Here is a 22,792-nt window from a genome sequence, read left to right on the forward strand (position 1 = left end):
CAGTGTTGTCAGATTCAAAATATCCTTTCCTCCAAAGCCCTTAGATGGCAAGTAATAAAAACCTGTTATATTTTAACTGCTGTTTACTGTTGCTGCTCTGTGTTTCTTTTTAGGTCACATTAGGTCATTAGGAGACGCGGGTGGCGCTGTGGGTAAAACCTCAGTGCCTAGGACTTGCTGATCGTATGGTCGGTGGTTCGAATCCCTGCGGCGGGGTGAATTCCCGCCGTTCGGTCCCAGCTCCTGCCCACCTAGCAGTTCGAAAGCACTCTTAAGTGCAAGTAGAAAAATAGGTACCGCTTTACAGTGGTGCCCCGCAAGACGAATGCCTCGCAAGACGGAAAACTCGCTAGACGAAAGAGTTTTCCGTTTTGGAGGTGCTTCGCAAAACGAATTTCCTATGGGCTTGCTTCGCAAGACGACAATGTCTTGCGAGTTCCTGCGGGGTTTTTTTCCTCCCCCCCTTTTTCTAAGCCGCTAAGCCGCTTATCAGCTGATCCGATAAGCCGATAAGCCGCTAAAAGCCGCTAAAAGCCGCTAATCCGCTAATCCGTCAATGGGCTTGCTTCGCAAGACGAAAAAACTGCTAGACGAAGAGAATCACAGAACGGATTCTTTTCGTCTTGCGAGGCACCACTGTATAGCGGGAAGGTAAACGGCATTTCCGTGTGCTGCACTGGTGCTGGCTCGCCAGAGCAGCTTCGTCACGCTGGCCACGTGACCCGGAAGTGTCTCCGGACAGCGCTGGCCCCCGGCCTCTTAAGCGAGATGGGCGCGCAACCCCAGAGTCGGTCACGACTGGCCCGTACGGGCAGGGGTACCTTTACCTTTACCTTTAGGTCAGTTCTAATGTGTGTTTTTGCATTGTTTAAATTTGTTTAAAATAAATAATAAGCCACACCCAAAGCCAATTCTGGAGGAAAGGCAGAATAGAATTTTTAAAATGTAAACAAGTCAATCAGTAATGCTGATTAATTGCTTGAGCACCTGTGCTAGCACACTTTACAGAATAAAAGTGATCACACTGATACTTGCTTTCTTGCTGTCTTGCTTTTAAATGGCAGGATTTCTAAGCCTTTAACTGGTATGTGGACAAGCAGGTGAAACTTTCCCTCATCATGGCTACATCTCCATGTGGCAAGGAGAGGTCATGGAAGGAAGGAAAAGGAAAACAAGGTTTAATTACCGTATTTTTTGCACCATAACACTCACTTTTTTCCTCCTAGAAAGAAAGGGGAAATGTCTGTGCGTGTTATGGAGCGAATGCCTGCGGGTGGCAGAGGGGATCTGCTGCAGTCGTGAGCAGAGGATCCATGGTTCCCCTTCCTTCCCTCCTCCGTGTTTACAAAGCATGGATCCTCAGGATTTTTGCATTGGGCTACTCCAAACTCACTGTCAGATCACATGTCTGTGGCCACAGCATGAACCACAAAAACCATATATCCACTATTTCGTTTAGAATATTTTTTTTCTTGTTTTCCTCCTCTAAAAACTATGTGCGTGTTATGGTCTGGTGCGTGTTATAGAGCGAAAAATACGGTATATTGTAAGCCGCCTTGAGCATGGTTTTTAACTGGGGGAGATGGCATACAAATAAAATGAATGATTGACTGATGTCAGGAAAGGCATTACGTATAGAATTTATGCTGTGGTGCTACCAAAGACACAGAAAGTCAGAGGAAAAACCAAGTTTCAGCCTTGGTGTTGCCAGCAGAATATTCTATTCCAAGAAGAGAAAGGTGTTAAAATTGGAAATCAGATATGAAGAGACAATTAAAAACTGAGGCTATTTGGAAACAGACCTCAATGATCTGATAGGACTAAAATAGCAGCACCATGGCATTTATGCTAATATTGCTCAGCATAAGTGATTTGAAAAAAAAGCTTTTCCTTGCATATAGACGCATGTCATTGATGTTTGGTTATTTTAACTGAATGTTAAGAATTGTTGTGATTATATTTTGATTTGTATGCACCGTTGAGTTGGATTTTTTCGCAGAGTATAAATATCAAAATTTCTCTCTCTCTCTCTCTCTCTCTCTCTCTCTCTCTCTCTCTCTCTCTCTCCCTCCCTCCGTTTTATCTGTTCTATAGCACTTTATGAACGGTGCCTGGGCGCATTCTTCGTTTCACGCCCAGCTGTGCAATTCCTTCCCGCTCCCTTAACTGTCGAACTCGCGTTTGCGGCGTCTTCTCGCGAGACCCGGAAGCGGCACGAAGGCTTCCCAGAATCCTTCGCCCTTCCTTTTCCCCGGCGGTAGCTGTGGCTGTAAGGTGAGTCTGATGGCGGCTGCTTTGGGCCTTGGCTGGTATCCGCCGCCGCGGGCCTCCATCCCGGCCCGGGTCCCCAGAAGCCCTCCTTAGATGGAGAAGGGAGGCCAATAGCTGTTCGCCCGCCACTGTATTTCCGTTCTTTGGGGCGGGGAAGATTGAAATTCGGGCGGCCGGAGAAGTCCGGGGTAGGGGCGGTAGGGGGAAAAAATGGCCTCTGCAAGCGGCTGGGGAATCTGAAAACCCCGGATGTGGAAGCTCTGCCTTTGGAAATGCAAGTGGGCCGTGGGAGAAACAGATGGGGAGGGAATCAGTTCTGTAGGTTTTTTACAGGTAGGCCTCGTCTTTTCGGCTCATCCTTGGGTGGGTTAAGTGGGAAGGCAAGATAAACTCAGGGATTTTTAAAAAAATAAGAATTTCATATGTTGTGTGTTTTTGTTTCTCAATTTGATACTTTTACATGGTCTTGCACTCCGGCTTTTGGTGCATTGTGACTTGCTGTTATTTTTTATTGATAATAGCTTAGTACTTATTGTAATTGCTGTGGGTGAATTTCTGTTGTATTATTTGCTGGTGCTCAATTTCATTGTGTACTGTTGTATTCCAATGGGTTATTGAATACGACTTTATATGATGCAAGTTGTTTAGCGTTATGTTCTTTCTTTTTTTTGTATCGGATCGGATTGTTATAAGGTGTGTGGATTCTGCTGTAGACTTTGCTGTTTCTTCAGCTTGTAAACTGCCTTGAGTATAGTAATGTAGAAAGGCAATATACAAATTAAAAGTGAAATGAAAATTGGGATTCTCTTCTTTGCCAGCTTCCCCCCACCCGTGGGTTTGGCAGGCCTGGGAAGCCGCATGGTTGTTTCAAATACGGATGGGCATGTTTTTGAAGGAGTGGTACTGTGGGCTTCTGAAATGCAGCAAGGCCTTTTGCAGTAGAGTCCAGGAACACCATATTTATGTGTAATTTGTCACTGCTTTTGGTGGTGGAGGAAGGCAGGGGAGGATTATTATTTGTGCTACCAGGAGAAAGGATTGCAAGCCATCAAGTGTTGTGCTTTATAGTAGGGTTGTCCGTTTGTTATGTATGTACTTGAAAACGGGCACAATCACTCTTACGGGGCAATAGTATCTCATTACCTTCTAATAGCACATTATCTTACTTTAATTACACTATAGGGTGGCAAATAAGGGGGGAATGAACCTTGAATGTGTATGTATTACAGAAAGGCGGTTAAGTGGTACATAGTTTGAAAATATTGTTGTAAAAATGGAAGCTGCACTGATGACTATCTTAGGACACCTTTGGATTAAATAATGAAAATACTCACATCTCTCTGAGCAGCTTTTTTCTAACCAGCAATTTGGAGAGTGTGTGTGATTTATGGCCACAATACTGAAAGATATATTTATTTTTCCCCCTCTAGGTAAGCTCTGAAAATGGTCCGCTACTCACTTGATCCGGAGAACCCCACAAAATGTAAGTATTTTTCCTATGGTACGTGCCTCATACTTCAGTGATTACCAAAACTTTCAGAATTATCATTTTTTTATCCCTTCTCCCCACAGCATGCAAGTCAAGGGGGTCCAACCTTCGTGTTCATTTTAAGGTATGTGAAATCTTTCTTTGACCCCCCCCAAAATTAAAAAAAGAGTGGATGTGGAGTGGACCACACTGTAATTTGATGGAAGCAGAATTCATAGATTATGGTGCTTAATCACAAGATCGTCACATCAGATTTTCTAAACATCACCTGGTCATATACACTTTATTGTAAAGCTTGTTGTGCTGCACAAAACAAGCTGTCATTCTCTACCTAACATCCCTCTTTCAAGAATTTGTGGTAATGGGGACTGTACTGGCTACTGTGTTGCCTAGGTACTCAAACTAGCAAGCCACCCTTCCTGGTTCAAAACTAGTGAGGAACAGGGGAATAATAGGCACAGGGTCCTAGTGACTACAATTTTGGGGTTGGCTGCCAAGGCTAGTCAAATCTCTCTCTCTCTCTCTCTGATTTTTAACTGAGTTTTAAACAGAACAGTAAAGCGCTAATAAATCCTGAAACAACAACAAGGTAGCACAAGATTATATAATATATATCAGAAGAATGAAGAGATTACACTTGGTATAGACTCTGTCTTGCGTTGCCTTGGTCAGTAGGTAGAAGGCAGTTCACTTTTGTCAGTTTTCTGTAATGTAAAATCTTGCAAAGAGGAGAGCATGATGTTTCATTAGAATTTTTTTCTGGAGTTCTGTAACACACACACACACACACACACACACCCAGCAAATGAATTTTCCATGATATATAATGTCATAAATAATATCCAGATAGCTCTTTTAAATAAATCTTGTCTTGATCAGATGGCCTGTTAAGAACATCTGAACAATTAGTACGAAATTCTGATACCATCAAAGGGGATTGATGTTTGTTTCAGGGGTGGTGAAATTAATGTAACTGCAGTGATGACCAACTTAGGACACCTTTGGATTCATAATGAAAACAACTAAGTGGCTCTGAGCAGTTACTTCCCTAGTTAAGCTAGAGTTACTATGCAGGCGTAGACTCTTATTATACAAACAGTGGCTTGGAGCTATGTCTTAAGTAAATGGCACCATAGTTACAGCCTACATACCTAATGGGAAAATAGCCAATAATGCAATTATTATCTCACCCCTTTAGAACACACGTGAGACTGCCCAGGCTATCAAGGGCATGCACATCCGAAAAGCTACCAAGTACTTGAAGGATGTGACCCTAAAGAAGCAGTGTGTTCCCTTCCGTCGTTACAATGGTGGTGTTGGCAGATGTGCCCAGGTATGGATGGATTTGGAGAAAACTGTTAGCAATTTGAGGAAAACTTTTTGAAAGGCAGTAATTTCATTCAGTAGCGTTTGAGGATATCTGTTGTACAAGGAATATCTTGAACATGAAGGCTGGTGAATATTGATGAACATGCGTGGGGAAGTTCATGTGTTAAAAAACTGAAGCCACAATGAGCTGCGAAGAAATTTGTCAATGACCAGAAAGCGTGTTCTGTACTTGGTACACCGGGACTACATTGTCCCTCTGCTTCAGCAGATCAATTTCGCAGTAACTGGATTGCTAACAGTCACTATGCAAGTCCTTTTGGGGGGGCAGAAACTGGAAAATTCTAGGAAAATAAGTGATACATTACTTGGTGTTTATTGAATCCTTATTTTTCAGTTTGCTATGGGGAATTACATACGAGTGCCTTCAAGTTATTGGATAGAATCACGTTCTCTTATGCTTGCCTGTGGTTGCTGTGATGACTTTCTTAGGACACCTTTGGATTAACTGTGAAAAGAACGTTTGATTCTGAGCAGCCTCCAAAACAAATCACGTTTAGCATTTTTCTTCAAAAGTATACTCATACTGAACTCTCATCTTGCAGGCCAAGCAGTGGGGCTGGACACAGGGGCGTTGGCCAAAAAAGAGTGCTGAGTTCCTCCTGCACATGCTTAAAAATGCTGAGAGCAATGCTGAGCTCAAGGTAAAATTTCATGCGGCTTGTCATGTTGGGATAAGTTTCAGTTCTAGTAAAGGTAAAGGGACCCCTGACCACCAGGTCCAGTCGTGACAGACTCTGGGGTTGCGGCGCTCATCTCGCTTTATTGGCCGAGGGAGCTGGCATACAGCTTCCGAGTCATGTGGCCAGCATGACTAAGCCGCTTCTGGTGAACCAGAGCAGCGCACGGAAATGCCATTTACCTTCCCACAGGAGCGGTACCTATTTATCTACTTGCACTTTGACATGCTTTCAAACTGCTAGGTTGGCAGGAGCAGGGACTGAGCAACGGGAGCTCACCCCATCGCGGGGATTCGAACTGCCAACCTTCTGATCAGCAAGTCCTAGACTGTGGTTTAACCCACAGCGCCACTCGCGTCCCTTATCAGTTCTAGTAGTAATCCAAATTTTGAAAAGCAAAAACACACCTTTGGTTCAGTGGAGTTGGTATTGAGGATATGTAGTAGTATTTGGTAAGAGACTTGGGATTTACAGGAGGATTGTTGAAGGCAAAAGATTGGGTTCTTGGGTACAGTGTAATGTAACAGACTTTGGTGGCAGTGATGACTATCTTAGGACACCTTTGGAATAACCATGAAACAAACACAAGATTCTGAGCCACTGTAATTACTGGTATTGCTAGTTGACTTTTCAGGTGTGGTTTAGGAAAGTTAGTGATTCACTTTGAACTAGGTAAACCTATTTTGTTATGGGGTTGTAATGAGAACTTTTTATTTTCCCCTACCCGCAGGGTCTGGATGTAGACTCTCTGGTAATTGAACACATTCAGGTTAACAAAGCTCCCAAAATGCGCAGGCGAACCTACAGGGCTCATGGTCGCATTAACCCCTACATGAGTTCTCCTTGCCACATTGAGATGATCCTCACAGAGAAGGAGCAAATTGTCCCTAAGCCAGAAGAGGAAGTTGCTCAAAAGAAGAAGGTATGAAACTTTTAAAATAAATAAATGTCTACTCAACTGTACAGATAACCAAAATGACACCAAAATAACTAGAACTTGATTTTAATTTTGGCAAGGTACCGTATTTTTCGCTCTATAGGACGCACTTTTTCCCCTTCAAAAATGAAGGGGAAATGTGTGTGCGTCCTATGGAGCGAAGAAGCCATAGCCCCGTGACCCTCTCCCGGCTGGAGAGGTGGCGCGCGGCTATGGCAGGAGCCTCTTTAGCCGCGCACCACCTCTCCAGCTGGGAGAGGGTCGCGGGGGGCTAAAGAGGCTCCTGCCGTAGTCGCGCGTCACCTCTCCAGCTGGGAGAGGGTCGCGGGGGGCTGCTTTAGCCGCGCGCGCGCTCTCCCAGCTGGAGAGGTGACGCGCGACTATGGCAGAAGTCTCTTTAGCTGCGCACCACCTCTCCAGCCGGGAGAGCGCGCGCGCGGCTAAAGAGGCTCCTGCCATAGTCGCGCGTCACCTCTCCAGCTGGGAGAGGGTCGCGGGGGGCTGCTTTAGCCGCGCACGCGCTCTCCCAGCTGGAGAGGTGACGCGTGACTATGGCAGATGTCTCTTTAGCCGCGCACCACCTCTCCAGCGGGGAGAGCGCGCGCGCGGCTAAAGCAGCCCCCTGCGACCCTCTCCCAGCTGGAGAGGTGACGCGCGACTACAGCAGGAGCCTCTATAGCTGCGTGTCACCTCTCCAGCCTGGGGAGCGCGCGGGGGGCTATGGCAGGAGCCTCTCCGCTGCGCGCCTTTCCCCGCTCCCCGACCTGCTCTTTGGGGCTGGTGGTGGGCTTCCCCCTGCCAGCCCCAAAGAGCAGGTCGAAAGGAACCTGAAGCCTGGAGAGCGAGAGGGCTCCAGGCTTCCAAGGTAGCCGCCTGAAGACGACTGAACGCACCTTAAACGGCACCTTGTTTTAGAGGGGGAAAATTCTCCCCCTCTCTGCGCAGCGTCTCCTGCCGCTTCGCTGAAGGGGTGCTGGGCAGAGAGGGGGAGAATTTTTTTTTCTTGTTTTCCCCCCTCTAAAACAAGGTGCGTCCTATTGTCCGGTGCGTCCTATGGAGCGAAAAATACGGTAATTTAAAGAGGCGAAACTGTTTAAAGAAGTGATCAGGGCTGTCCTATACATGTTAACTCAGATGTGTTCAGAGGTATAATTTGTGTTTTAGAGTTGCACTCCAATGGTAATTAGGTCAGTTACTTCAAAGCTGTATTTAATACTATTTTCTACAAGTATTTACAAAAGAAAATTCTTGTAGTCAGCAAAACTTTATGTGAAAGTCTGTACAGTGATTGCAAATATTGTAAACTGCTAGTATTGCAAGCTGCTATGGAGGATTAAACACAGAAACAAAAAACGGCATATAAGTCTCTTAAATTTAGCTTCTATGTTTATTTTAATTTATTGTCTACCTGTCTATGGGGCTTGAACATAATTATGAAGTTTGTAATGGAAATTGAATGATAGAAGTGTCTTTAATTTTAATGGTCAAGTCAGAGGTAGCCAGTGTTGATGTCTTCCAATTTTTTTGGACTCCCAGCTCCTATCAGCCCCAGCCAGCATGGATAATTGTCTGATGATGGGAGTTGTAGTCCAAAACATCTGGAAGACACAGTGTTTGCTATTGGCTATCTCTAGCATAAGTAGTTGCCCCAAATACTGAGTTTTACCAATGGAAATAATGGTCTGTTATTTGCTTTCTGGTAATTCTTCCTGGAGCTGTGCTTGGTAATAGATAAATACATTGCAGTGATTCTTACATACAATAATCTCTGGAGTTAAGTTATGGAAAATATACTGTGTGGTAAATGTGTTTTCTAATTGGTTTCAGCATTCAGTGAATGTTTTTGATCAAGTGATACTGATTTCTTTTGTTTTCTCCCCAGATCTCTCAAAAGAAACTGAAGAAGCAGAAACTGATGGCTCGGGAATAAACATCTATTCAGTTCACAAATAAAAAACAAAATTTTAAGTTAACTGCACATGCTTTTTTATTTATTGTTTTTATTTGCAAATTTAACAAGCAGGAATATTATTTTCTTTATGATATTTTGATAATGATTAGGATTATGATAAAACCCCACCACCACCTCACACTAAGGATACAATAACCACCAATACATCCATCTAAAGTTAAGCATGCAGGTTAATGTAAGCCCTCCAGATGTCCAAATAGGTATATTTTGCTTGAAAAATACTATTCTGAGCGGAGTGATTATTATCAATGGCTTCTCTGTCACATAACATATGTTATTTCTCCCATTTGTTCATTAAACCTGGGTTGAAAGTCAAGCGTGGCTGCTTGCTGTTTAGAAACTGAATACAGTTTCATTTTGTCCTGGTTCTTTGCCCATCATCATAGCCACAAATGAACACTTTTGGTAGTATTGATTCAGTCCGTTAATTCTTTGCATGACATACACGGAAAATGTGACTATAAAAGGAGGAGTTTATATACACAAATGTCTTGTTTAAAAGATGAAAGTAAGACAGACTGCTGGTTGTGAAAAAGTGCTGTATGTTGCTAATGTTGTAAGTTAATAAAAGTTTCACTTAAATTTCTTTAGGACGAAGCCCTAAATGATTACTCCTTTCAATAAGTAACCCTAGCCTGAAAGGCTCAGAAATAGTCAAAATTTATACAGCACCATAGGGAGGTGCAGGTAAACAATGAAAAAATAAAATTTGTTTCAGTTATGGATCTCTACTCTTGATTAAAGGCTTAAGTTTGCAATAGGATCTAACAAGCAGCACAATCCTACACAATCCATAAACCAGTTTGGGGGATTTTAGGATGTGGTTTGAGCTGCCTTGATCCAGCATGCTAACCGAGGGAAAGAGTTGATTATGTAAAAGGCAAAAAGCAAGCAATAGGCATGTTTTTTAGGAAAAGGGGTAAAGTTGCATTGCATCTTAAGCTTGATTTATGCACTCAGCCCATTGATGGGGCATGGTGTAATATATACACACCACCAAAATTGTGAATAAAATGCACCCAGCTGATGAAAGTGTAGAAAGTGTCTCCTCTTTCCCCTCTATGCCCCCCATTAGTAAGGAACAGTTAGACTTGCTCTAGGTTTTTTTGCTTTTTAGTGACTTAAGTTGGGTTTTGAGGGAAGTTAGGGATGTGGCAATTGGAAGGTACCCCCACAGGGTTTTTTTAATTAAAAAGTTCTGAATTTTCATTTGACTTTTGTGTCTTTACAACTCATCAAATAGGTTATGTAATTTGTTCCTTACATAAGCTTCAAGCCTCTTTAATAATATATCCCAAGTTCTCTTTATTTTCCATTTTGCACCAAAGTTGCATCTGCCCTTGTACCATGTATTTCCCAGCCTTTCTCCATGACCAGAAAAGCTGAATTTCTGCAACATCTCTTTAAAATAATCTGAAATTGCCAGCTTGTGATTATATAAAAGCTCCTGTGAGCAATGGCTTCCAATATAAAATCATACAATGAAGAGCATGCATATTTCACATACTGTGTCTCTTAAGGATAGGAACTTTAAAGAAAGGCTATCCTAATAACACAGGTGAACCGCCCTAAGACCTGTAGGTATAGAGCAGTATATAAATTCAATAATAAATAAATAAATGCCTATGAAAAACGGCGTGTCTTTAGTGGTGACATGACAGGCAGAAAGTCAATGCATGAAATGTTTCCCATTGCTACCGTTTTGTAATGAGAAGCATCGGTTGATTATTTTGCAACTCAAAAAATGATATGCCTGATAACGTCTGATCCTATAGCAGTTTAAAGATTCAGTGATGTGCCTAATTAGATTTTGAACAGAACTCTGTTCTGCAGCATGCGAACTAATAAAACAGCTCTGCTGGAAGAAGTATTACTTGTCATTATTGAGGCAACACAGATTTCATACGAATACAGTCATTCTTTGGGATCGCAGAATTATTATATTATGAAATTTATATACTGCCCTTAATCTTGAGGATCACAGGGTGCTTTACAGTAAAAAACAAAATGCATACGTATAATAAACTAAACAATATCCCCCCCCCCCAGCTTAAAAGGCCATGGAGAAGAATGTTTGCCTGGCTCTCAAAGATATTTAAAACTACAAACTGTAAACATCTGGCTGTGCTTTCGGAAATAAAAATGTCTTCAGCAAGTGCAGAAAGAAACACAGTGAAGCTGCCTGCCTGATATCAACCGGCAGGGAATTCCAAAGTATCAGTGTTGCCCCAATTCCACTGACGAAGACACTTCTCCCGCCAGCAATTGTGTTGCGGCATCTTGCATTGACTGCATGCCTGCAAGGGAAACTCAATGGAGAACGCATTGCAGTAATCTAGCCCTAATGCAGGCTTCCTCAACCTTGGTCCTCCAGATGTTTTGGGACTACAACTCCCGTGATCCCTAGCTAGCGGGACCAGTGGTCAGGGATGATGGGCTTTGTAGTCTCAAAACATCTGGAGGGCCGAGGTTGAGGAATGCAACGAGCGAGCCCATGATGTGCTGCAGCCAGGCTTTGTCCATGGAGTTTTCTTGGCAGGGATACTGGAGTGGCTTGCCGGTTCCTACTCTAGGTGGATCACGTTTGGGCAAAACTCTCCACTATGACCTGTCCATCTTGGGTGGCCCTGCATGGCATAGATCATAGCTTCTCTGAGTTATTCAAGCCCCTTCACCCCGGCAAGGCAGTGATCCATGAAGGGGGGGCGGGGAGAGACATCACCTTGCCAACAAAGGTCCGTATAGTTAAAGCTATGGTTTTCCCAGTAGTGATGTATGGAAGTGAGAGCTGAAGGCTGATCGCTGAAGAATTGATGCTTTTGAATTATGGTGCTGGAGGAGACTCTTGAGAGTCCCATGGACTGCAAGAAGATCAAACCTCTCCATTCTTAAGGAAATCAGCCCTGAGTGCTCACTGAAAGGACAGATCCTGAACCTGAGACTCCAATACTTTGGCCACCTCATGAAAAGACAAGACTCCCTGGAAAAGACTCTGATGTTGGGAAAGATGGAGGGCCAAGGAGAAGGGGACGACAGAGGACGAGATGGTTGGACAGTGTTCTCGAAGCTACCAGCATGAGTTTGACCAAACTGCGGGAGGCAGTGGAAGACAGGAGGGCCTGGCGTGCTCTGGTCCATGGGGTCATGAAGAGTCGGGATACGACTAAACGACTAAACAACAACAAAGCCAGGCTTTCCTGGTCCACAGAGCGTGTTGCAGTAGTAATCCAACCAGCAATACAGTGGTACCTCAGGTTACATACGCTTCAGGTTACAGACTCTGCTAACCCAGAAATAGTGCTTCAGGTTAAGAACTCTGCTTCAGGATGAGAACAAAAATTGTGCTCAGGTGGCGCGGCGGCAGCAGGAGGCCCCATTAGCTAAAGTGGTGCTTCAGGTTAAGAACAGTTTCAGGTTAAGAATGGACCTCCGGAATGAATTAAGTACTTAACCTGAGGTACCACTGTCCTGTATAAGGAGAGGGAGGGGGCGGGGCTTCGCGGAGAAATGGGGCTTCGGTCACACCCCACTCTGCCTCTAGTGTCATGGCCCCCTCGGTGGAACGTAAGGCGGGAGCGCGCGACGTCAGCGCACCACGTACTTCCCCATTGGAGCTTGCGGAGTGACGTTGCGTTCCTTTCCCGGAAGTGAAGAGCTCCCTCGGCCGGCACTCAGTTGGACGTTGGAGATCCGCGCAGGTAGGTCGGTTCGATGTCGGCGCTGGACGCGGCTCTCGCGGGCGGGCAAGGCGGGAAGGAGGCGGCCGCTGCTTTTTCCCTTTCCTGCCGTCCTCTCCTTTCTTCTCCTCCCTTAAACGTCCCGGTTTTCTTAAGTTGAAAACAAATAGCTCATTTGCATATGCTAATTCGCTTATTGATTTTTAATTGGTTGCCTTCAATCGAGTGAGTGCCGTCGTTTCCTCTCTCTATAAGGACAGGCTTTCTATTTTTTAATTAAAAAAAGAAAACGGCGGTAAGAAAAATACAGCGCGAGTGTTGGTTTTGGAACGACCCCCTTATGTGAAAATACTTAACTGATTGATTTAGTGTTCATATACTGTACATTGCGCCGCTTGATTGAAAAACCAGAACAACAGTAGCTCAAAATGGCTTGCGAAAAAGGTAAAGCAAGAAAAATCCAGGAGAAATTCGCAGACCTCCTTTGAAGAACAAAGGTTAAAATACCGAAACATTTAAAAAATCAGCTCAGCTGTCTAAGCATCTGAGTGGGCTTGTCAAAACAAGAACGTTTTCAGCATTAAAAAAATGTGCAGGTAGGGGAAAATGTGTTTATTTGCAGTACCTGAGTACTGTCCAATAACTGCATCCTCTGGGCTTTGAACCATAGGACTTACAAGGCATGTTTTCATTTTTATGCAAGCAGACAAATATTTCTGAGAGAAACAGATGATTAAAAAATTGTCATTTGTGTGTTTTGGCAGATCTTTCCCCAGTCCTGTAAACTAACTTCAAGGTCTTCTACCTCCACTATAGTAAAAGCCGTACCTGTGTGTTTGTTTAAGATTTGAATTATAAACGTAGTAGGTATGTTCTTGGCTGATTTGTCTGTTTATGGATAGGTTCACTAATTCAGGCCACAGTGTCAATACCCTCTTTGAAAGCGAGTCCCTTTGAACAAATTGGGACTTAATTTAGAACAAACAAAATGCATTGAAGGTCATTCTTCTTAACTAAATAAAACAAATATGTTCTAGTATTTTGCAACAGCAAAATCCTAACCTTACTTACCTGGGAGTAAGCCCCATTTAATTCAGTGGGATTTTTAAAATATGTGATTTTTGTATCATTAGCGAAAACCTGTGGGCAGATCAAACCTACTGAGGTAGGGTGGGGGTTTAGGAAGAATATTTGTCGAGGAAGCACACCAAATCTAGATTGCTGCTGGGCTTTTTCCTTCTGGAAAACTCTGGTAAAAAAGTGCAAAGTAGTATTCTGCTGAGTGAACACTTAACCCAAAAGGGCAGAGGGTCTCCCAGAACCCACCTTCTTGGTCCATTTGGAGAGCAACACCTGTTTGCTTCACTCTAAGAACAATATTTTTGCTTTATCAATAATATATTATTGTAATTTAGATTATTGGTTTGGAGTTGCCAGCTCTATGAGACAACTTAATGGTAAGCTGCCTGCTAGATGAGCCAACTGCTTGCTGTGCCTTCTCTCAGGTTTCTGTTGCTTAACATCCACAGACCTTTTCCTGCTAAGTCCTCATTTAATTTGTCCTGAAAAGTTTGCTTTCACAGTCACAAGTTCTGAAATTTCCCTGAGTCTACTGAGCAGGAAATCCTGTTTAAAATCCCATGAGATGAATAGGCTGTGCTTAACCCGAGTCCTTCTCATTTTGGCAGTCTACCTGATCCAGTTCTGCAACTGGTCCAGTGGACATCTCAGTGACATCATTGCGTAGATCAGGGGTCTGCAACCCGCGGCTCTGGAGCTGCATGTGGCTCTTTTACACCTTTGCCGTGGCTCCAGGGCGGATACTAGCGAGGGGAGGAGGCGCATTGTGCGCCCCAACACTCCCCACTGTGGCAGGCGCTGTACTGGCTGTGACATCGCATGGGGGCGGTTCGTGTGTTACTCACGCACTGTCCCGACGTCACCTTCCCGCCCGCCCACCCGCTACATTGTAAGGGGCATGTACGCTGGTCACTGTTTTGAAGGGGAGTGAAGAACACACACACAAAAAAAAGGTAACTTGTTAATTTAACGTTTATTTCTATGAGGAGGAGTAATTCCGAGGCGTCAAACAAAGAAATAATAAAAAGTGACAAAAAAGTTATTTTTATAATGACGAGTTTTGCGGCTCCCAGTTTTTTTCCCCTTCGGAAACGGGTCCAAGTGGCTCTTTTTGTCTTAAAGGTTGCAGACCCCTGGCATAGATCAATCAAAGCTTTCTTTTTGGTTAGCTAATCATTTGCACCATTTCCCCCAGTAGGCCCCTTCTCCTTCCCTCCACCTCACCCCTGAGAGCACCACATTGCACTCCTTCTATCTGGGATGGCCGTCCTCTTCCACCGAGTGCGGTTTCAGCATTCAGGACTACAAGAAGTTCTGTGAGGAATAATTTAAGAAATGTTGTAAAAATGGAAAGGGAGAAATGATTTGTTAGAAAATGTAAAGGCAATATTAGGTTAGGAATTGCAGGAGAAATAACTAAGACGGAGGATTATCAGAAGCACTGAAGGAAGTCCAAATAAGGATATGTGTGTAATAATTTGTGTGGTATGTCTTTAAAATTTTGTATGCTAAAAATTAATAAAAAATATTTATAAAAAAGAGAGCACCACATTGCAGTACTAGGGCCACATTCCCAGATCCATTTATTTTCATATGAAGAAAAAGCCCCGTGTGTTGCTTTCCTATTTGTTCCCCACCGTTCTTTACTGCCTGCTAACAAAACCGAACTGCCGGGAAAAGAGAATGCAGTATTTACGGACTCGTTCCATGCCAAATTGTGTTGATTGTGCAGTTCTGTACTTTGTTTGTTTGCTTGGAAGTATGTCCCACTGAGTTGAGTGTGCACAGGACTGAATGTGCACAGGACTGGAGTTTTAAGCTCCTTGCAAGGTGCAGGGGCCACTGAATATGTTCCCCATTTGCTAATTTTTTTCCTTCTATGTTTAAGCCTTCCAGCACATTTCTGCCGCAGGAACTGAAAAGAACAATGGTGTGCATTCCCTGTATAGTCATTCCCGTTCTGCTGTGGGTCTATAAAAGGTTCCTTGAGCCGTATCTGTATCCCATCATCTCACCTTTCATCAAGCGCATTTGGCCAAAGAGAGCAGTGCAGGAAACAGCAAAGAAAGACCAAAAAGGCAGCACTGAAAATAGGCGTGAGTTGTACGACTCCATGGATGATTCTAAAGTAAGCATTGGCAAAACTCTTTATGTATGTGCATTGTGTGTATACACCATATGAAGGACAAGTTGATCATGTGGTTCTGCTAGCTGAAAACATTTCTAGGACACCAGTTTCTAGGATGCTTCATTCTAGATCGTACAGCAGAAACAGCTGCTGATCTGTTTTCTATACCACAGCTGTAGCCATGCATTCCCTGGAGGGAACTTCTGTGTCCCAGAACAGTAATGGAAAGTAAATATACCATTCATTTTGAAGTTAAAACTTGTTGTCTCGGTCAAAATTTAAAACTTGTTGCCTCAAAGGTTCTAATGTTTTGAACATGTAAGCAGGTAAAGGACCCCTGACAGTTAAGTCTAGTCGCGAATGACTCTGGGATTGCGGCGTTCATCTCACTTTACTGGCCAAGTGAGCCAGTGTTTGTCTGCAGACAGTTTTTCCGGGTCATGTGGCCAGCATGACCAAGCCGCTTCTGGGGAAACCAGAGCAGCGCACGGAAACGCTGTTTACCTTCCCGCCAGGGTGGTACCTATTTATCTACTTGCACTTTGACGTGCTTTTGAACTGCTAGGTTGGCTGGGACCGAGCAACGGGAGCACACCCCGTCGCGGGGATTCAAACCGCCGACCTTCCAATCGGCAAGCCCTAGGCTCAGTGGCTTTAGACCACAGTGCCACCCGCGTCCCTCTGAACATGTATTTAATTGTATTTTCTCTCTCTGTGTGTTTCAGACTGAAAGCAACGGCATCGCAAATGGATTTGCTGAAAGTGGTCCACCAGGGGGTTCTGAGAAAAAGACTGATTAAGTAAGCTTGTGCTGTGGGATCGTGGTTGCTTTAGGAAAATGAGCTGATGATGCTGTTCCCACCTGGAAATTTAATTGCACTTTTTTTCTGAAAGAAAACTTGGAATCTGCATACACACAGGCAGACACCTAGGAAAATTTAGGATGCTATTTTCTTTGTAGCTGAAAAAGATTTAACATGTTGTCTTGCTCTGCTTGACATTCTCAGTACAGGAGAACCTTTTCCAATGCAGTGCAGTTTATGGTGTTAGCTTTTTAGGCTCCAGTTTTTTACACTGCTGTGTAACTGTCAAAATTGTGACTTGTTTCAAAGAACTTCCTGGAACTCAACTTCCACACAACTTCTTATATGCTTGTCTTTAAAAAGCTAGATGACTTATGTATTATAGCTGAAGAGAACAGCACTGTAAATACTCAGACACTAATAATAAATATTAATAGCTGTTCACTCACTTTTTCTCAACCCATCCCTGCAAAACTATGCGTTGTTTGGCATTCCTCCTGATTTTGCAGATACGATGAAGCAAACTTTATGTGCGTAGACACGATCATAGGGGCGGTAGCCCTGATATGGGAAATATAATAGTATTCCCTGCCATTAATTAAGACCAGGCAATTTGCCCTTATTTCTGAAGGTGGAAAAATAATGTTTTTCTTAAAATAATAACAATATAAAAATAGATCTGTGTGCAAACTGCTGTATTTTGGTTGGCAACATTGACATTGGATTCAGAATTACTCTAAATAAAATCTAAAGGTTTTGCTTTTACAACTGAAGGCTGGCATTCTTAATAAAACATGTTTCCTATGCTCGTGGATCTAATTTTGCCCTTCTTAGAGTTGTGTGAATGGGAGATTGGGGACTTATGACCCAAGTCAAGAGAACCAAAGAGTCGCATTGCAACTACAATGCACCATAAAAATAAAAACGGAAATAGTTATATTACTGGGGGGCTGCAAGGGGCAGGCAAGATGGGCTTTAGATGACTTCTCCTTAAGTGGCTCCTGCAAAAGGCCATATGGGTCTTGAGCCTGGCAGACACGGGCTCAAATCCTAATTCGGCCCTGAATCCATAAATCAGGATTGACTAACCTTTGGCCTGCCATACGTTGTTGGACTGAAATTCCCATCATACCTGACCATTGGCCATGTTTGGTAGAGCTGATGGGAGCCGTGGTCCAACAACATCTGGAGCAACATAGGTTTCCCATCCCTGCTCTAATGGGTAAGATAAAAAAATTCCTTCCAGTAGCACCTTAAAGACCAACTAAGTTAGTTCTTGGTATGAGCTTTCGTGTGCATGCACACTTCTTCAGATACACTGAAACAGAAGTTGCCAGAGCCTTCTATATAGTGAGAAGGTGGGGAGGGGTATTACTCAGAAGGGTGGTGGGAATGGGAGATTGGCAGATAGCTGAGATGAGCCTGTTGACGACTCTTAACGACTGCAATAGGTCTTACAGGAAAAGGCAAGGAGTGAGAAGGTGAAAAATAGCTTAGTCATGTATAATGAGATAATTTGACTATGGCAGACCAACACGGCTACCTATCTGTAACTAATGGGTAAGGTTGGCATCAGCAGAGAAACAGTATGTTCACTGTTGCCGATTTCCTCCATGATGCAGAGTTATCCAAGAGGGTGTTAGGTGTGTTCCGGAGCCTGTGTTTGAGTTACGTGAAATACAATGGTACCTCGTGTTACAGACACTTCAGGTTACAGACTCTGCTAACCCAGAAATAGTACCTCGGGTTAAGAACTTTGCTTCAGGATGAGAACAGAAATTGCATGGCGGCGGCACGGTGGCAGTGGGAGGCCTCATTAGCTAAAGTGGTACCTCAGGTTACGAACAGTTTCTGGTTAAGAACGGACCTCCAGAACGAATTAAGTTCTTAACCCGGGGTACCACTTTAATAGCAATGGTAGAATAGTCCTGGGCATGGAGTTGAGAAGGGTTTTTAGAACATGTTCCAGATTTCTCTGCAGTGTGTAGAAATTTCTCAGCAGACTGAAGTGGAAAGGAGGTACTGGAATCTATTTTGCTCCCTGCGTTGGGTATTAAGGAGATGAGGGTTGAAGCCCTTTGCCCAGTAAGGAGGTAATAGTTATTCAGTTTTTGCACGAGTCAGTAGGTTCAGAATTGCAGTCTTAAGTTCTGCAAGTAAAAACCTTCCTTTCTCTTTTGTAAAATTTTGTAAAAATATTTTCCTTTATGCAACCAAATTAAGCCCTCAATATAGGTTACCAAAAAGGTTAGGAGGGGACAGTATTGGGACTAAATTACACAGCTCTGGCTGGACAATTCTTTCAACCTGTATTTATGTGATTTGCTGTAAGCACAAATGAGAGTTTAGTAGACCCTTCGAATAGGGATTGAGAGATGGCAGGCAAAATACCGGTGTGAGAGTTTGATAACTTGTCACATGCACACTATAGCCCATGCTGGAATTGAAAAAGTGTTTGGTCTCATACAGCACAGGGGTTGAGTAAAATGGAACTCTGAGACCCAGGAAGGAATGAGAAGGTCTTCAGAGTATATGCACAAGTCAAAGATGTTCTAACATAATTCCACACAGCTTCCATACTGGAGAAGGAGGTGGGCTTTTTGCGGGGGGGTGTATGTGTGTGTTGAATCAGCCTCTGAAGGTGGCAACTGGATCTCTGAAGCATCTGCAAGCTCAGATTGTGAAGTGGGGACCCTTCCAACAAAATGTTCTTCCATGAAGTGAGATCATATTGGATCCAAGTAACAACCAGAGGGAAGGGGGGAGATCAAAGGCCTGTGTGGAAATGAAAGGAAGGCCTGAGCTTTCCCAGTGCCTGGAGTAGCACTTGCAGGTCTCATTTAAATCTCCATTCAGACCACGATCTGGATACTTGGGCTGCAGTTCCCAATCATGGTATTTATTAAAACTTGCATATCCCACCTTTTGTGCCACAAGCGCTCCAAGGTGGCTAATGAGCATAACGATTCAAGCATACGATCCAAGAGAGTCAAATAAGCAACAGAATAACACCGAAAGCAGCAAGGAGAAGGTCAGCATCACAGCTAAAAAGATAGAGGTCTGTTCCTTACTCCGAGGGTTTCAGAAGGTCAAGCAACAACACTGTCTGCCTGGTGACAGAAGTTTTGACAGAAAAGGGCTGGAAGAAGTATCCTTAGGAAACAGAATTCAGCTGGCAAGAGTGTTACTACCAATTCTGGACTGTGATAGTCTGCCCAATCTCATTCAAGCGCTGGTGACTTTGAGATTACTGCAATAAGTCACCTGGAAACTGCAGGTAGTGTGAAATGTGGCAGGTTGGCTGCTCATTGGAGCCAAATATCCCCATCGTGTTATGCTACTGCTAAAAGAATTGCACATGCTGCCACTTAGCTACTGGGTTCAGCTCACGGCGCTAGTACTGGTGCATGAAGTCCTACATGAGTTGGGACCAGGACAGCTAAAAGAACATCTCGCCCTTTATATACCCAACATATCACTGTACTTAGCAAAGAAAGGGCCCCCTGCAGATGGACCTTCTCATCAAGAGGTCCATTCCGTACAATGTTGGAATTGGACCTTTACTGTGGTGGCCCCTCTGCTTTGGAACTCCTTCCTGTTCCTGCATATCAGGCGCTGCCTCTCTTGTCTTTTCAGTGCCTTTTCTCTTTCACCAAACCTACGAAGGTTAGATCTTTATCTCGGTGTCAGCCTTGGATTTGAAATTGTGTGTGTGTGTCTGTGTATACATGCAGTTGTTTTACATATGTTTTTGTGATACAGTCAAACCTCAGCTCCTGAATGCCTCTGTTTCGGAACGTTTTGGTTTCTGAACACCAAAAACCCAGAAGTAAATACTCCAGTTTTCGAACGTTTTTTGGAAGCCGAACATCCGACGCGGCTTCCGCGTGAGTGCAGGAAGCTCCTGCAACCAATCAGAAGCCGCACCTCAGTTGTCAAACATTTTGGAAGGCAAACGGGCTTCTGGAATGGATTACGTTCAGCAACCAAGGTTTTGACTGTATTGTGAAATGCTTCATAGGAGAAGATTCATAAATAGCAATAGTATTAATACAGTACTATGCCTAGGATCAGTTACTGAAACTACCATCATGAAACCAACCTTTGTTCATAAGCAAGAATCTCAGAATTTGTCTGTTGTTTAGTATTCTCAACTTCAGAGATGGGTGACAGTGTGGACAGATGCATCCTTTTATAATAGGACTGGCATGAGAAGTAATATTAGGATAGTTTTTAATTAAGACCATAGCTGTTAAGTGTCCCTTATTTGAAGGGATAGTCCCTTATTCCAGCGCCATGTCCCGCTGCTGTCCCTTATTGATGGATGTCCCTTAAATGATGTCCCTTAAATTTCAAAGGAAGCAGCTCCTCTCCCTCCCTCCCTGCCGGCCAGGGAGGAGGGAGGCTCCAACTGTGTTGCTTGGCTGTGTTGCTCACCCAATAAGAAGTCTAAGAACGACTGGGGGGTGGAGCTTGCATGCCTTGTGTGTGGCTAGTTAATGCAAGCTGAGGAGGTTTTTTGAATGCTGGATGCCATTTTGTTGCACGTGCTGCTGCAAACTTTGCAGTGCAGGGCCAGGCCGGGGAGCCATCTTAAGTTGAGGCTGCATAGGCCTTGTGGTGCATGTGATTCAGATTCTATTCAGTTGAACCTCTGGTTACAAAGTTGGTTGGACAGTGTTCTCGAAGCTACCAGCATGAGTTTGACCAGACTGCAGGAGGACAGGAAGACTGGAGTGCCTGGAACAGGTGAGGCTGCAGATCCCTTATTTTGGCTGCTGGTCCCTTATTTTCAAGGCTGCTGGTCCCTTATTTTCAAATCTGTAAATTGACAGCTATGATTAAGACTAGTTGACACAATTGCTTTTTTAGGGGAGACATGGCCCACTGTCAACATTTTGTTACAAACTGGTAGCAGCAGTAGCACGTTCTTCACAAACCGCAGCTGCTATTTTTCTTTCCTTTTTGCATACATTTGCATACGATTAAAATTTGACTACTTTAATGTTTAGAATAGTTCTGTTTCCACCCAAAGGCTATTTGATTATCTCATAAAAAAGGAGGGCAGAATTATTCATGCCTTGGTTTAATTTAATTTTCCCTTAATGTAGCCATTTGAATTAATGGAAACTTGATAAAACTGTAAGATGCAGGGTAAAAGGCACAGAATTATTAAGTATGTTGAAGCTCAGAACAAAGTACTACACTTAATAAGGCTTGTGATCTATCTTGACACTTAAATTCAGGCCTTTCAGACTCCGCTACAGAAAATTACAAAAACTAAGTCTAGAATGGACTACAAGATTTCTGTGTATGGAACCTTTTGTGTGTGCACATCATTGATCTAAAAATAAATGCTGAATAGTGTTGAAAACAGAATTTAATGAGGGGGTTCTGTTGTTACCTGGACTTTGGATGTTTCCTTTATGGTGCAGAGGAACCCGAGTTGCAGATTAATTCTAGTCATCATGACACACCAACTAAATCTTGTAAGTTAGCACCTGTGTGTCTCAAAAGCTAGGATTGTCTGCAGTGCACTTAGAGGTCCATCCTACTACATCTTTTCCTGAAAGTAAATCTCACTATGATGTTCATTTGAACATATTGTACATGAAAAATCCAGGATAAGTCACTGCACCCCACTGCCACCAAGGAGTCGCTCAAGAATCATACAAATATAGAAGCTCACATAAAAACAATTATCCAAGTACTGTAAATAAGTAGAAACCATCAGATCGCTACTTAACAGCAACCCAAACATCTGGCAGCGTACAAAAAACCAGGAAGAAATGGCACAGGGGTGGCATCATTGTGGCCGTATATTTCCCATCAGGGAAAAAGGTGAGGTATAAATAAATATTATTTATAATATTTATATTATATAAAATATTATTTATAAATAAATATTTTATTTATTTATTTAACAACATTTATAGGCTTCTTTATTGTAAAAAGCAACCACCATCAAAGCTGCTTATAAAAAGATAAAAACAGGAGCGGGGAAACAATACACTAAAGCCTGACAAATTGTAAAAATACTGAAACGTATTCAAATTCACACCAGCATTTCTAAGCAAACAAGCACGCCTTTAGCAGGCTCTCAAAACAAAACAGCGGAAGTGCCTGTTTGAATTATCAAGAGGCAGGGAGTTCCACAGCGTAGTTGGCGGCCGCAGCATCCCCTCCTAGAGTCGCCTGCGTAGAGTCCGTCTTCGGGTTGGGACTACATCTCCCAGCATACACTTCGGTCGCCTCAAAGCCCGCTTTCGCTTCTTCGCCGCTTTGCAAAACGAAGCGGGCGGGGGCGGGGCGGAACTCTGGGAGAGGCGTGGCAAGCGCACGTGACCGATTCCGTACCCCCCCCCCCCG

The 22,792-nt window shown here is 43.5% G+C and overlaps 2 protein-coding genes across 2 annotated transcripts; both read left to right on the top strand.

Annotated features, from left to right (window-relative positions):
• The first annotated feature begins 2,384 nt into the window (after positions 1-2,384).
• Positions 2,385-8,741, top strand: RPL17 (ribosomal protein L17). Its single transcript, XM_081213446.1, has 7 exons — positions 2,385-2,401; positions 3,702-3,754; positions 3,844-3,884; positions 4,959-5,093; positions 5,692-5,790; positions 6,557-6,748; positions 8,646-8,741. Exons 2-7 carry the CDS (start codon positions 3,715-3,717, stop codon positions 8,691-8,693), a joined length of 555 nt encoding a protein of 184 aa, XP_081069572.1. The 5' UTR covers positions 2,385-2,401; positions 3,702-3,714; the 3' UTR covers positions 8,694-8,741.
• Positions 8,742-12,347: 3,606 nt separating this feature from the next.
• On the top strand, positions 12,348-17,237 carry LOC308597364 (UPF0729 protein C18orf32 homolog). The gene is made up of 3 exons (XM_081213287.1): positions 12,348-12,433; positions 15,381-15,620; positions 16,346-17,237. Exons 2-3 carry the CDS (start codon positions 15,420-15,422, stop codon positions 16,418-16,420), a joined length of 276 nt encoding a protein of 91 aa, XP_081069413.1. The 5' UTR covers positions 12,348-12,433; positions 15,381-15,419; the 3' UTR covers positions 16,421-17,237.
• Positions 17,238-22,792: the final 5,555 nt, after the last annotated feature.

This window comes from Podarcis bocagei, assembly GCF_964188305.1.
Source record: "Podarcis bocagei genome assembly, chromosome: 11".
NCBI lineage: Eukaryota > Metazoa > Chordata > Lepidosauria > Squamata > Lacertidae > Podarcis > Podarcis bocagei.

Coding starts and splice junctions, on each gene's coding strand:
- RPL17 (XM_081213446.1), top strand. CDS start 3,715: ATGGTCCGCTACTCACTTGATCCGGAGAACCCCACAAAAT. Junction 5,791..6,556: donor AGAGCAATGCTGAGCTCAAG/GTAAAATTTCAT, acceptor CCCTACCCGCAG/GGTCTGGATGTAGACTCTCT. Junction 6,749..8,645: donor AAGTTGCTCAAAAGAAGAAG/GTATGAAACTTT, acceptor TTTTCTCCCCAG/ATCTCTCAAAAGAAACTGAA.
- LOC308597364 (XM_081213287.1), top strand. CDS start 15,420: ATGGTGTGCATTCCCTGTATAGTCATTCCCGTTCTGCTGTGGGTCTAT. Junction 15,621..16,345: donor ACTCCATGGATGATTCTAAA/GTAAGCATTGGC, acceptor TGTGTGTTTCAG/ACTGAAAGCAACGGCATCGC.